Source organism: Bubalus bubalis, chromosome 23, assembly GCF_019923935.1.
Source record: "Bubalus bubalis isolate 160015118507 breed Murrah chromosome 23, NDDB_SH_1, whole genome shotgun sequence".
NCBI classification, from domain to species: Eukaryota; Metazoa; Chordata; class Mammalia; order Artiodactyla; family Bovidae; genus Bubalus; species Bubalus bubalis.
This window is the reverse complement of record NC_059179.1, coordinates 7360250-7374878: the sequence shown is the minus strand read 5'-3', so window position 1 is coordinate 7374878 and position 14629 is coordinate 7360250. Positions and strand designations below refer to the sequence as shown.

At 42.9% G+C, this 14629-nt stretch overlaps 1 protein-coding gene across 5 annotated transcripts in view; it reads left to right on the top strand.

The window, feature by feature from the left end:
• PRKG1 (protein kinase cGMP-dependent 1) overlaps positions 1–14629 on the top strand; it is a 1428274-nt gene that overhangs the window by 1286132 nt on the left and 127513 nt on the right. For all 5 annotated transcript variants that reach the window (XM_025274139.3, XM_025274138.3, XM_044935211.2 and 2 more), the window contains one exon: positions 14227–14301. In XM_025274139.3, coding sequence (XP_025129924.1) covers positions 14227–14301 — 75 coding nt within the window. The remainder of the gene's footprint in view (positions 1–14226; positions 14302–14629) is intronic.

Here is a 14629-nt window from a genome sequence, read left to right as displayed (position 1 = left end):
CATTACTCTGGGAGGTGGGTCATAGAGGATCTTGCTTTGATTTATGTCAGAGAGTGTTTTGCCTATGGTTTCGTCTAGGAGTTTTATAGTTTTTGGTCTTACATTTAGATCTTTAATCTATTTTGAGTTTTTTTAGTATTCGGTGTTAGAAAGTGTTCTAGTTTCATTCTTTTACATGTGGTTGACCAGTTTTCCCAGAACCACTTGTTAAAGAGATTGTCTTTTCTCTATTGTGTATTTTTGCCTCCTTTGTCAAAGATAAGATGTCCATAGGTGCATGGATTTATCACTGGGCTTTCTGTTTTGCCCCATTGATCTATATTTCTGTCTTTGTGCCAGTACCATACTGTCTTGATGACTGTAGCTTATAGTATAGTCTGAAGTCAGGTAGGTCGATTCCTCCAGTTCCATTCTTCTTTCTCAAGATTGCTTTGGCCATTTGAGGTTTTTTGTATTTCCATACAAACTGTGAAATTATTTGTTCCAGTTATGTGAAAAATACCATTGGTGGCTTGATAGGGATTGCATTGAATCTGTAGATTGCTTTGGGTAGTATACTCTTTTTCACTATGTTGATTCTTCCAACCCATGAACATGGTATATTTCTCCATCTGTGTCATTTTTTTATTTCTTTCATCAGTGTTTTATCATTTTGTATATATAGGTTTTTGTTTCTTTAGGTAGATTTATTCCTAAGTATTTTATTCTTTTTGTCACAGTGGTGAATGGAATTGTTTCCTTAATTTCTGTTTTTTCATTGTTAGTGTATAGGAATGCAAGGGATTTCTGTGTATTAATTTTATATCCTGCAGCTTTACTATATTCATTGGTTAGCTCTAGTAATTTTCGGGTGGTGTCTCTAGGACTTTCTATGGAGAGGATCATGTCATCTGGAAACTGAGAGTTTTACTTCTTCTTTTACAATCTGGATTCCTTTTATTTCTTTTTCTTCTCTGATTGCTGTGGCTAAAACTTCCAAAACTATGCTGAATAGCATTGGTGAGAGTGGGCACCCTTGTCTTGTTCCTGACTTTAGGGGAAATGCTTTCAATTTTTCACCATTGAGGATAATGTTTGCTATGGGTTTATCATATATGGCTTTTATTATGCTGAGGTATGTTCCTTCTAGGTCTCCTTTCTGGAGATTTTTTTTATCATAAATAGCTGTTGAATTTTGTCAAAGGCTTTCTCTGCATCTATTTAGATAATCATATGGTTTTTATCTTTCTATTTGTTAATGTGGTGTATCACGTTGATTGATTTGTGAATATTGAAGAATCCTTGCATCCCTGGGATAAAGCCCACTTGGTCATGATGTATGATCTTTTTAATATGTTGTTGGATTGTGTTTGCTAGAATTTGTTGAGGATTTTTGCATCTATGTTCATCAGTGATATTAACCTGTAGTTTTCTTGTGTGGCATCTTTATCTGGTTTTGGTATTAGGGTGATGGTGGCCTCATAGAAAGAGTTTGGGAGTTTACCCTCCTCTGCCATTTTCTGGAAGAGTTTGAGTAGGATAGTGTTAGCTCTTCTCTAAATTTTTGGCAGAATTCACCTGTGAAGCCATCTGGTCCTGGACTTGTGTTTGTTGGAAGATTTTTGATTAAAGTTTTGATTTCTGTGCTTGTGATGGGTCTGTTAAGATTTTCTATTTCTTTCTGGTTCAGTTTAACATGATAGCCCAAAACCTATGGGATTCACTGAAAGCAGTGCCAAGGGGAAGGTTCATAGCAATACAAGCTTACCTCAAGAAACAAGAGAAAAATCAAATAAAGAACTTAACTTTACACCTAAAGCAACAAGAAAAAGAAGAAATGAAGAACCCCAGGGTTAGTAGAAGGAAAGAAATAATAAAAATTAGAGCAGAAATAAATGAAAAAGAAACAAAGGAGACTACACCAAAAATCAAGAAAACTAAAAGCTTGTTCTTTGAGAAGATAAATAAAATAGACAAACCATTAGCCAGACTTTATCAAGAAAAAAAGGGAGAAGAATCAAATCAACAAAATTAGAAATGAAAATGGAGAGATTACAACAGACAACACAGAAATACAAAGGATCATAAGAGTCTACTATCAGCAACTATATGCCAATAAAATGGATAACTTAGAAGAAATGAATGAATCCTTAGAAAAGTATAACTGATATTTCTTAAAGAAAAATTCTATAAATACCATTCTTGATGTGAAAGAGTCATAATTTTCCCCCTTCCCTTCTTCTTTTCTTTCTTCCTTTTCTCCCTCCTCCTTTCTTTAATCCATTTTTCTCTCGTTCCTTCATTTTTACTTCCTCTTTCTTTTCCAACCCTTCCTTGCAAGGATGTTTAAATTATAACATTAAGCATAAGAGGGATTTCCCATCTGCTCTTTCTGCCTCAGTATACTAAACTAATCACATGTTGGGGCTTCCCTTGTAGCTCACTCGGTAAAGAATCTGCCTACGGTGCAGGAGACCCGGGTTCAATCCCTGGATTGGGAAGATCTCCTGGAGAAGGAAATGGCAACCCACTCCAGTATCCTTGCCTGGAAAATCTCATGGACAGAGGAGCCTGGTGGGCTGAAGTCCATGGGGTCGCAAAGAGTCGGGCACGACTGAGTGACTAACACTTAGTCACATGTTATCCACTCCGTTCAAAAAGTTTGGTCAAGATTTGTTAAAGTTTGATTTTACATCCCAAGAAAATTAGCAGAAAAGTGTTTCATACTTAGTGTGTATACAATAAGATTTGCTGTTGAAATTCCCGAAATTAAAGTTTTTGCTCATTAATGTTCTCTACATTTATTCTGAAATTATGTCTCAGAGTATATGTGAGGTTGACTATTTTATTCTATAATCCTAAACTATAACTCATACATGAATTATGAGTTTGTTTTTTAAAAGAGAATTGAATGATTTTCCTCTAGTCTCTTATATTTGTTATAATTGATAATGTTATAGTTTCTGCTCACCCAGTTGTTAGTGTTTTCAAAACTTTTCATTATAATCCCATTCTGCTTAGAACAACTAAAGTCTTTTCCTTTTGTAGTCAAGAAATGTCCTAAGACCCAAGTAAATATTTAAAAAGGCATGTGATATCTAAATTGTTTCAAATGTTTGTTTGATGAGGGTCCATAGAGGTGGCAGGTGTTCCTGCAGAGTGTCTGTGAGAGGGAGACATGAAACACTAGTTACTTCAGACTTGCACCAGGAATGATAAATTCTGTAATGCCATCAATTATGTTTATCAAGATGTCCTAAATTATTCATTGATCAGTGCAGAGATACAGAGACAGTTATTTGGAGCTTATTAATATTGCTCAAAAATTCTACATTTTCTTAAACTTCTAGTTAGCTATACTGGTTAACTTATTGTTTTAGGAGACTTAGAATATTAGCAGAATGTATTTGTCTCATGTTTCAAAAAATATTATTTGGACAGGATTGCTTTCTAAGTAAAGATTATTTATAAGTGGCATATGGTCCAATTATAAAGTCAAGATTATAGTTCTGAATATTTTTATTTTGAAAAGAAATTCCATATGTTTAATCTCTAATTGAGAGTATAAATGTATATGTTTTTTATAGAGTGTTGCCATGACTACTCCTTCATCTCTATGTGTATGTGAGTGTGTATGTCTTTGGGTGTCTGTGCTTCTGTGTATAGATGGACATATAGATATTCTATCATGTGTATATGTGTAATGGCCTATTATTTTGTGAAAATATTGCTTATGGAATTTTAAAGAATAAACACATTTGCTTATGTTATAATAGTAGGTTTAAAGTCAAAATAATAAACCATATTTAATCATAGCTATTTTATGCTTGCATCTCTGTAAACAAAAATAAAGCTATGCAGAAAAAAAATAAAAAGAGTTATCAATACATAAAGATGTCCCTATTAGTCATTTGTGGTAAGAGAACTCTTAGTGATATTTTAATTTCCTCTCTCATTTAAAAAACTTTTCCATAATAAAAAAAAAAATCACTTACACATTAAATAAAGTGTTTTCCTCAGTTAGAGGGAATTTACTTTAAAAATAATTTTCTGTCCTATCAATATAGGGGCCTTTTGTAAGTGCATGTCATTTCCCTTTACTTTGTTTTATCTAGTAGTAAAAAAAAAAATCATAAATATTGGATTATTAGCACCATAGAAAATTTATATTTTTAACCAAGGGCTAACTGTATAGAGCTTCTCCATTTTGGCTGCAAAGAATATAATCAACCTGATTTCGGTGTTGACCATCTGGTGATGTCCATGTAGAGAGACTTCTCTTATGTTGTTGGAAGAGGATGTTTGCTATGACCGATGTGTTTTCATGGCAAAACTCTATTAGCCCTTGCCCTTCTTCATTCTGTACTCCAAGGCCAAATTTGCCTATTACTCGAGGTGTTTCTTGACTTCCTACTTTTGCATTCCAGTCCCCTATAATGAAAAGGACATCTTTTTGGGGTGTTAGTGCTAGAAGGTCTTGTAGGTCTTCATAGAACTGTTCAGTTTCAGCTTCTTCATTATTACTGGTTGGGGCATAGACTTGGATTACCATGACATTGAATGGTTTGCCTTGGAAACGGACAGACATCATTCTGTCATTTTTGAGATTGCATCCAAGTACCGCATTTCAGACTCTTTTTGTTGACTATGATGGCTACTCCATTTCTTCTAAAGGATTTCTGTGCATAGTAGTAGATATAATGGTCATCTGAGTTAAATTCACCCATTCCAGTCCATTTTAGTTCGCTGATTCCTAGAATGTCGACATTCACTCTTGCCATCTCCTGTTTGACCACTTCCAACTTGCCTTGATTCATGGACCTGGCATTCCAGGTTCCTATGCAATATCGCTCTTTACAGCATTGAACTTTGCTTCTATCACCAGTCCCATCCACAACTGGGTGTTGTTTTTGTTTGGCTCCATCCCTTCATTCTTTTTGGAGTTATTTCTCCACTGATCTCCAGTAGCATATTGGGCACCTACCGACCTGGGGAGTTCATCTTTCAGTGTCCTATCTTTCTGCCTTTTCATACTGTTCACGGGGTTCTCAAGGCAAGAATAACTGAAGTGTTTTGGCCTTCCCTTCTCCAGGGGACCGCGTTTTGTCAGAGCTGTCCACCGTGACCCATCCGTCTTGCCTGGCCCTACATGGCATGGCTCATAGTTTCACTGAGTTAGACAAGGTTGTGATCCAGGTGGTCAAATTGGTTAGTTTTCTGTGACTGTGGTTTTCAATCTGTCTGCCGTCTCATCAGAGGGCAGATGGAAGGGTAAGAGGCTTATGGAATTTTCCTGATGGGAGAGACTGACAGGGGGATGGGAAAGACTGACAGGGGGAAATTGGATCTTGTTCTGATGGGCGGGGCCACCATCAGTAAATCTTTGAACCAATTTTCTATTGATGGGTGGAGCTGTGTTCCCTCCCTGCTATTTGAAAGTGAAGTTGCTCAGTCCTGTCTGACACTTTGTGACCCCATAGACTGTAGCCTATCAGGCTCCTCTGTCCATGGGATTTTCCAGGCAAGGGTACTGGAGTGGATTGCCATTTCCTTCTCCAGGGGATCTTCCCAACCCAGGGCTCGAACCCAGGTCTCCCACATTGTAGACAGATGTTTTACCGTCTGAGCCACCAGGGAAGTCCGCAGAGCCGAGCTGAGCGAGCAGGAGGAGCCGGTTGTGCTGGGAGCAGGGGGATAGGCCCTGGCTGTGTCGCGCTCTGGCGGGCAAGCTGGAAGACCCGCAAGGTGAGGCAGCCGGGAGAGGGGCATCCGGAAGGCGCTCACTGGGCCGGGAAACCCGACCTCCCTGTCCGCCCCGCAGCGAGGCTGCCCAATCGCGCACACACCCTAGGTCCACGAGGGTCGCAGCCCGCCGCCGCCACCACGCAGAAGGACGAGGGGAGGAGGGCGGCGGGCCCCCCTCCTCCAACCCCCCCACCCCACTCCCCCCACCCCGTCACGAGCCCGCCCAGGCCACACCGTGCATGGCAGACCCGCGCCCTCGGCGTCCATCCGTCCACCCGCCCCAGAGGGGTGGGGGATGCAGGGCGGTGAGGACACGGCGACCGGCCCTCAGGGGCCAGACAGGGGATCCGATCCGCGCTAGGGCGAGCGCACCGGAGCGGGTGGGCGCGGCGGGGGGAAGATCACGAGAGCTCCCCCTCGTCCAGCACGCGACGGCGGCGGCGGACAGGCGGCGGCGAAACGGGCAGCGGATCGGGACCGCGGCGGGCCCGGGAAGCGAGACACACCAGGGCGCGGCCCCGGGGAGCGGCAGACGGCGAGCGGACTGAGGCGGACGGACAGACGGAGAAGGGCACCGACGGGGTGCGGCCACGCGAGGCCAACGCCACGGAACGGGCGGTGGAGGCGGGGTGGCCGCGCGCCACCGCGAGGGGCAGGGCTCAAGGCGACCCGTGGGCGGGGGAAACGCGAGTCAGCCGCCGGGGCCCACCGCGGGATCTCACCGCCAGAGGCCTCCCAGCACAGGGGCGGTCCCACGGCACGCCCGGGACGACGGACTGGCGCCCCCGACACCCTCACGGGGGCTCACGCCCACCGCCACCGACACACACCCGAGAGCCGCAGCCGGCCGGGGAGAACACTCTCCCACCGCATAGCGGCGGCCCCCACGGTCCTCACACGCGCAAAGCTCTCCGCCCCGCCCCCTTTCTCAGGGCTCCGAGGGCACTGCTCCGCCCGAGGACGCCACCGGCCGCTGGGGGCGACACCCACGTGAGGCTAGGCAGGCTCGGTCCTAGACAGGGGAACTGAACGCGGGCGGTTGCACGCGCAGGACGAGAAGGAAAGGCCGGCAGCGGCTGCGAGGAGGGGTCGGCAAGCATGCACGGCGGGGGCCGCGAGACAGGGCCGCGGGCGCAGTCCGGGGACCAGAAAACACCGGGACACGGCTGGGCCACCAGGAAAACCAGCGCGAGATCCCACCGCCACCCACACACGAGGGCGGTCCCGCGACGCCTGGGACTCCGCCGGCTCCTGGCCATCCCCAGAGCGGGCCCCACGACTCGGCCAGCCACCAGGGCCTGCGAGCCGTCCACCCATCTTCCTCTATCCGTCCTCGACAGATCCATCTTCCATCTAGTCTGACCCTGAGGCTGGACATCCTGGGAACAATGTTCTCGAGCGAGGCGGCCCTGACCGTGACAGCATGCCGCCACCGGCTGCGGCTCGGCCAAACTATAGTGGCTTAGTTTCATTGAGTTAGACAAGGCTGTGGTCCCTGTGATCAGATTGGCTAGTTTTCTGTGATTATAGTTTCAGTGTGTCTGCCCTCTGATGCCCTCTACGAACACCTACCGTCTTGGGTTTCTCTTACTTTGGACGTGGGGTATCTCTTCACGGCTGCTCCAGCAAAGGGCAGCCACTGCTCCTTACCTTGCACAAGGGGTATCTCCTCAGGGCCACCCCTCCTGACCTTGAACAGGGAGTAGCTCCTCTCGACCCTCCTTGCCCCTCTAGGCTGCCTCCCCTGACCTCGGGGGTGTGGTAGCTCCTCTCAGCCGCTGCCCTGACCTCAGGTGTGCTTTAGCTCCTCTCAGCCGCCGCCCCTGACCTTGGACGTGGGGTAGCTCGTCTTGGCCTCCGCCCTGACCTCGGGCATGGGGTAGCTCCTCTTGGATGCTGCCCTGACCTCAGGTGTGCGTTAGCTGCTCTCGGCTGCCGCCCCTGACGTGGGACATCGTCATATATAGTTGATATATTAATAGAGATGTTGGTAAATAGAATGTAATGACAGGAATCTGACCAGAAGGATGAAGATCTGAAATCAAATTAGACAGCCATGTCTAGCTCAGTGAAACTAAGCCATGCCGTGTGGGGCCACCCAAGACGGACGGGTCTTGGTGGAGAGGTCTGACAGAATGTGGTCCACTGGAGAAGGGACTGGCAAACCACTTCAGTATTCTTGCCTTGAGAACCCCATGAACAGTATAAAAAGGCAAAATGATAGGGTACTGAAAGAGGAACTCCCCAGGTCAGTAGGGGCCCAATATGATACAGGAAATCAGTGGAGAAATAACTCCAGAAGGAATGAAGGGATGGAGCCAAAGCAAAAGCAAGACCCAGCTGTGGATGTGACTGATGATAGAAGCAAGGTCTGATGCTGTAAAGAGCAATATTGCATAGGAACCTGGAATGTCAGGTCCATGAATCAAGGCAAATTGGAAGTGGTCAAACAGGAGATGGCAAGAATGAATGTCAACATTCTAGGAATCAGCAAACTAAAATGGACTAGAATGGGTGAATTTAACTCAGATGACCATTATATCTACTACTGTGGGCAGGAATCCCTTAGAAGAAATGGAGTAGCCATCATAGTCAACAAAAGAGTCCAAAACGCAGTACCTAGATGCAATCTTAAAAATGACAGAATGATCTCTGTTTATTTCCAAGGCAAACCATTCAATACAACGGTAATCCAAGCCTATGCCCCAACCAGTAATGCTGAAGAAGCTGAAGTTAACAGTTCTATGAAGACCTACAAGACCTTTAGAACTAACACACAAAAAAGATGTCCTTTTCATTATAGGGGACTAGAATGCAAGAGTAGGAAGTTAAGAAACACCTGGAGTAACAGGCAAATTTGACCTTGAAATACGGAATGAAGCAGGGCAAAGACTAATAAAGTTTTGCCAAGAGAACACACTGGTCATAGCAAACACCCTCTTCCAACAACACAAGAGAAGACTCTACACATGGACATCACCAGATGGTCAACACTGAAATCAGACTGATTATATTCTTTGCAGTCAAAGATGGAGAACCGCTATACAGTCAACAAAAACAAGACGGGGAGCCGACCGTGGCTCAGATCATGAACTACTTATTGCCAAATTCAGACTTAAATTGAAGAAAGTGGGGAAATCCACTAGAACACTCAGGTATGACCTAAATCAAATCCCTTATGATTATACAAGAAGTGAGAAATAGATTTAAGGAACTAGATCTGATAGAGTGCCTGATGAACTATGGATGGAGGTTCGTGACAATGTACAGGAGACAGGGATCAAGACCATCCCCATGGAAAAGAAATGCAAAAAAGCAAAATGGCTGTCTTAGGAGGCCTTACAAACAGCTGTGAAAGAGAAGCGAAAAGCAAAGGAGAAAGGAAATATATAAGCATCTGAATGCAGAGTTCCAAAGAATAGCAAGGAGAGATAAGAAAGCCTTCCTCAGCGATCAATGCAAAGAAGTAGAGGAAAACAACAGAATGGGAAAGACAAGAGATCTCTTCAAGAAAATTAGAGGTACCAAGGGAATATTTCATGCAAAAAAAATGGGCTCAATAAAGGACAGAAACGGTATGGATCTAATGCAAGAATACACAAAAGAACTGTACAAAAAAGAGCTTCACGACCCAGATAATCATGATGGTGTGATCACTCACCTAGAGCCAGACATCCTGGAATGTGAAGTCAAGTGGGTCTTAGAAAGCATCGCTACGATCAAGGCTAGTGGAGGTGATGGAATTCCAGTTGAGCTATTTCAAATCCTGAAAGATGATGCTATGAAAGTGCTGCACTCAATATGCCAACAAGTTTGAAAAACTCAGCAGTGGCCACAGGACTGGAAAAGGTCAGTTTTCATTCCAATCCCTAAGAAAGGAAATGCCAAAGAATGCTCAAACTACTGCACAATTGCACTCATCTCACACGCTAGTAAAGTAATGCTCAAAATTCTCCAAGCCAGGCTTCAGCAATATGTGAACCTTGAACTTCCAGATGTTCAAGCTGGTTTTAGAAAAGGCAGAGGAACCAGAGATCAAATTGCCAACATCCACTGGATCATGGAAAAAGCAACAGAGTTCCAGGAAAACATTTCTTTCTGCTTTATTGACTATGCCAAAGCCTTTGACTGTGTGGATCACAACAAATTGTGGGAAATTCTTAAAGAGATGGGAATACCAGACCACCTGACCTGCCTCCTGAGAAACCTGTATACAGGTCAGGAAACAACAATTAGAACTGCACATGGAACAACAGACTTGTTCCAAATAGGAATGGAGTACATCAAGGCTGTATATTGTCACCCTGCTTATTTAACTTATATCCAGGGTACATCATGAGAAATACTGGACAGGATGAAGCACAAGCTGGAATCAAGATTGCCAGGTGAAATATCAATAACCTCAGATATGCAGATGACACCACCCTTATGGCAGAAAGTGAAGAAGAACTAAAGAGCCTCTTGTTGAAATGAAAAAGTAAAGTGGAAAAGTTGGCTCAAAACTTAACATTCAGAAAACTAAGATCATGGCATCTGGTTCCATCACTTCATGGCAAATAGATAGGGAAACAATGGAAACAGTGACAGACTTTATTTTGGAGGGTTTTAAGATCACTGCCAAAGCCTTTGACTGTGTGGATCACAATAAACTGTGGAAAATTCTGAAAGAGAACTGGGAATCCCAGACCACCTGACCTGCCTCTTGAGAAACCTATATGCAGGTCAGGAAGCAACAGTTAGAACTGGACGTGGAACAACAGACTGGTTCTACATAGGAAAAGGAGTACATCAAGGCTGCATATAGTCACCCTGCTTATTTAACTTATATGCAGAATACATGATGAGAAACGCTGGGCTGGAAGAAGCACAGGTTGGAATCAAGATTGCCGGGAGAAATATCAATAACCTCAGATATGCAGATGACACCACCCTTATGGCAGAAAGTGAAGAGGAACTCAAAAGCCTCTTGATGAAAGTGAAAGTGGAGAGTGAAAAGTTGGCTTAAAGCTCAACATTCAGAAAACGAAGATCATGGCATCTGGTCGCATCACTTCATGGGAAATAGATGGGGAAACAGTGGAAACAGTGTCAGACTTCATTTTTGGGGGCTCCAAAGTCACTGTAGATGGTGATTGCAGCCATGAAATTAAAAGACGCTTACTCCTTGGAATAAAAGTTATGTCCAACCTAGATAGCATATTCAAAGGCAGAGACATTACTTTGCCAACAAAGGTCCATCTAGTCAAGGCTATGGTTTTTCCAGTGGTCATGTATGGATATGAGAGTTGGACTGTGAAGAAAGCTGAGCACTGAAGAATTGATGCTTTTGAACTGTGGTATTGGAGAAGACTCTTGAGAGTCCCTTGGACTGCAAGGAGATCCAATCAGTCCATCCTAAAGGTGATCAGCCCTGGGATTTCTTTGGAAGGACTGATGCTGAAGCTGAAACTCCAGTACTTTGGCCACCTCATGTGAAGCATTGACTCACTGGAAAAGACCCTGATGCTGGGAGGGATTGGGGGCCAGAGGAGCAGGGAAGGACAGAGGATGAGATGGCTGGATGGCATCACCGACCCAATCCACAAGAGTTTGTGTGAACTCCGGGAGTTGGTGATGGACAGGGAGGCCTGGTGGACTGTGATTCATGGGGTCATAGAGTCAGACAAGACTGAGTGACTGAACTGAACTGAAGATCACTGCAGATGGTGACTGCATCCATGAAATTAAAAGACACTTGCTCCTTGGAAGAAAAGTTATGACCAACTTAGACAGCATATTAAAAAGCTGTCATTACTTTGCCAATAAAGTTCCATCTCGTCAAAGCTATGATTCTTCTTAATAGTTGTGTATGGATGTGAGAGTTGGATGTAAAGAAATCTGAGTCCCAAGGAATTAATGCTTTTGAAGCTGTGGTGTTGGAGAAGCTTCTTGAGAGTCCCTTGACAGCAAGGAGATCCATCCAGTCCATCCTAAAGGAAATTAGTCCTGAATATTCATTGAAAGGACTGATAGTAAATTGAAACTCCAATACTTTGGCCACCTGTTGCAAAGAACTGATCCATTGGCAAAAACCCTGATGCTGGGAAAGACTGATGGTGGGAGGAGAAGGGGACAACAGAGGATGAGATGGTTGGATGGCATCACCATCTTGATGGCCATGAGTTTGAATAAACTCTGGGAGTTAGTGATGGACAGGGAGGCCTGGTGTTCTCTAGTTCATGGGGTCACAAAGAGTCTGACAGGACTTAGCAACTGAACTGAACTGAAGGAGGAAGACAGGAATTTTTGTAACTATTTGAATTTTCAAATTGCTATGCATTTTAAATGTTTAAGAAAACAATGTATTAATAGATCCGAGTATTTTTAAAAAGCTACATTTTAATAGCTCTTGCTCTTTGTTTTTACCACTTAATTCTCCTTTTTCCTCTGTTAGTGCCTTTTCACAATGTTTAGATTTGGTTGTGTTTAAAATATTAAAGTATTATAAAGGAAAGGATTGGGTATCAGAGAAAATGGATTATAATTCTAAACTGCTATCATTTTGGATAAATAACTTAAACTCTCTGTGTTTAAATTTCAAATTATTTATGAAAACAGGAAATCAACCAGATGTTATCATTTTTTTCATAATTAAAGATATGTATTTTACTTTACAACATAAGCCCATCTCACTTTAAGGAGTTTCTCAAAGAAGGATTTCTCTAATAATAACTAAAATATTCAATAAGAAAATGGGCAGTTTTACCACATAAAGAACAATGGCCAAAATCATATTTTAACCATTATCAACCATGGAGATAACATTTATCATTTATTTATCATTAATTATATTTTTGAAACTTTTATATGGACTGCTGCCTATTGCTCATTCATTCACATTCATTCATTTGACCCTCATTAATAAGTTCATTTTACCTTTTCATACTTTCATGGGCTTCTCAAGGCAAGAATACTGAAGTAATTTGCCATTCCCTTGCTTTTGAACTGTGGTATTGAAGAAGATTCTTGAAAGTACCTTGGACTGCAAGGAGATCCAACCAGTCCATCCTAAGGGAGATCAGTCCTGGGTGTTCATTGTAAGGACTGATGTTGAAGCTGAAACTCCAATGCCTTTGCCACCTGATGCGAAGAGCTGACTCATTTGAAAAGACACTGATCCTGGGAAAGATTGAGGGCAGGAGGAGAAGGGGACAACAGGAGATGAGATGGTTGGATGGTATCACGGACTCAATGCACATGGGTTTGGGTGAAATCCGGGAGTTGAGGATGGACAGGGAGCCCTGGCATGCTGCAGTCCATGGGGTCACAAAGAGTTGGACATGACTGAGCAACTGAACTGAACTGAATGTTCATTAAAGAAAACTTGATACTCCATGGAATGCAATTCTTGATTCTTTGACTTTTTGTCTAGTCATTGTGTTTTGTTTCCTTTTTGTATGAAAAATACTTAGTATAGAGACTTTCTTTGTGGACTTGTGGGTAAGACTTCACCTTTCAGTGCAGGATCCCGGGTGGGGTAGCTAAGACCCACGTGCCTTGCAGCCAAAAAACCAAAAGATAAAACAGAAGCAGTATTGTAACAAATTCAACAAAGACTATAAAAATGGACCACATCAAAGGGAAAAAAAAAAGAAAAGAAATACTTGGTGTATTTAGCCCAGCAGTCTAGTTACCCTGTTCCACAGATGAGATCATTACCCAAGGGCCTGATGTAATAGCTACTCCTTTCCCCTTCCAGTCAGCCCCCAAGCAGAGTGTCAAGTTTCTCTTTATAGGTTATTTTTTTTTAAGTGTCTGTAAAAATGACAAAGCAACATTTAAATTTAAATTAGCAAACATCTTACATGTTTCATGCATGTTTTGTTTTATAATACTCACTACAAACGTGTTGAAGAAGACTCTTGAGAGTCCCTTGGACTGCAAGGAGATCTAACCAGTCCATCCTAAAGGAGATCAGTCCTGAGTGTTCATTGGAAGGACTGATGCTGAAGCTGAAACTCCAATACTTTGGCCACCTCATGCGAAGAGTTGACTCATTGGAAAAAAGCCTGATGCTGGGAGGGATTGGGGGCAGGAGGAGAAGGGGACGACAGAGGATGAGATGGCTGGATGGCATGACCGACTTGATGGACATGAGTTTGAGTGAACTCCGGGTGTTGGTGGTGGACAGGGAGGCCTGGCGTGCTGTGATTCATGGGGTCGCAAAGAGTCGGACGCGACTGAGTGACTGAACTGAACTGGCAAGCAAAGCCATTTGCATGTATTAACATTATAGAGATTTAAAATTAAAATGTAAAATCTCACAGCACTTTAAAAGATGTTTCCTGCTCTCAGTTTATATCATTATCTGATACGTTTCTTAATAATGCACTGATATTAAATGTTTAAATTCATTTTTATTGAGATCCTTTCAGATTGTTTCAGTGCGTCGTTGCCTATGCTGTCATTGTTACCACTTTGGTGAGGGTTTATCCTAATCACTGCTTTTTTCCTCTCTGACAGCTCTTTCAAACATTTGATCGGAGGATTAGATGATGTTTCTAATAAAGCATATGAAGATGCAGAAGCTAAAGCAAAGTAAGTGAACATCTGATGGGCCCTAATTTTGATTTTTAAAACATGGCTTTGAATAGACATAAGGTCAAATATTTTGTTGAACTTAAAGCTCAACATTCTGTTGGAAAGAAAGTAACTACTTATGAGTGAAAATAAGCAAGCTGCTCAAGATAATTATTACATAGTATGCTTACTTAGTATGTCTCTCCTTAAATATGAAACCTTAATTTGGTGAGGAAGATCATCTGTACAAGGGAAAATGATTCGTTTAAAATCCAGTACAGATAATTGAATATAAATGCATTATTTCTTTCACTGAAAACACTTTCTGAATGAATTGCGGTTGAGT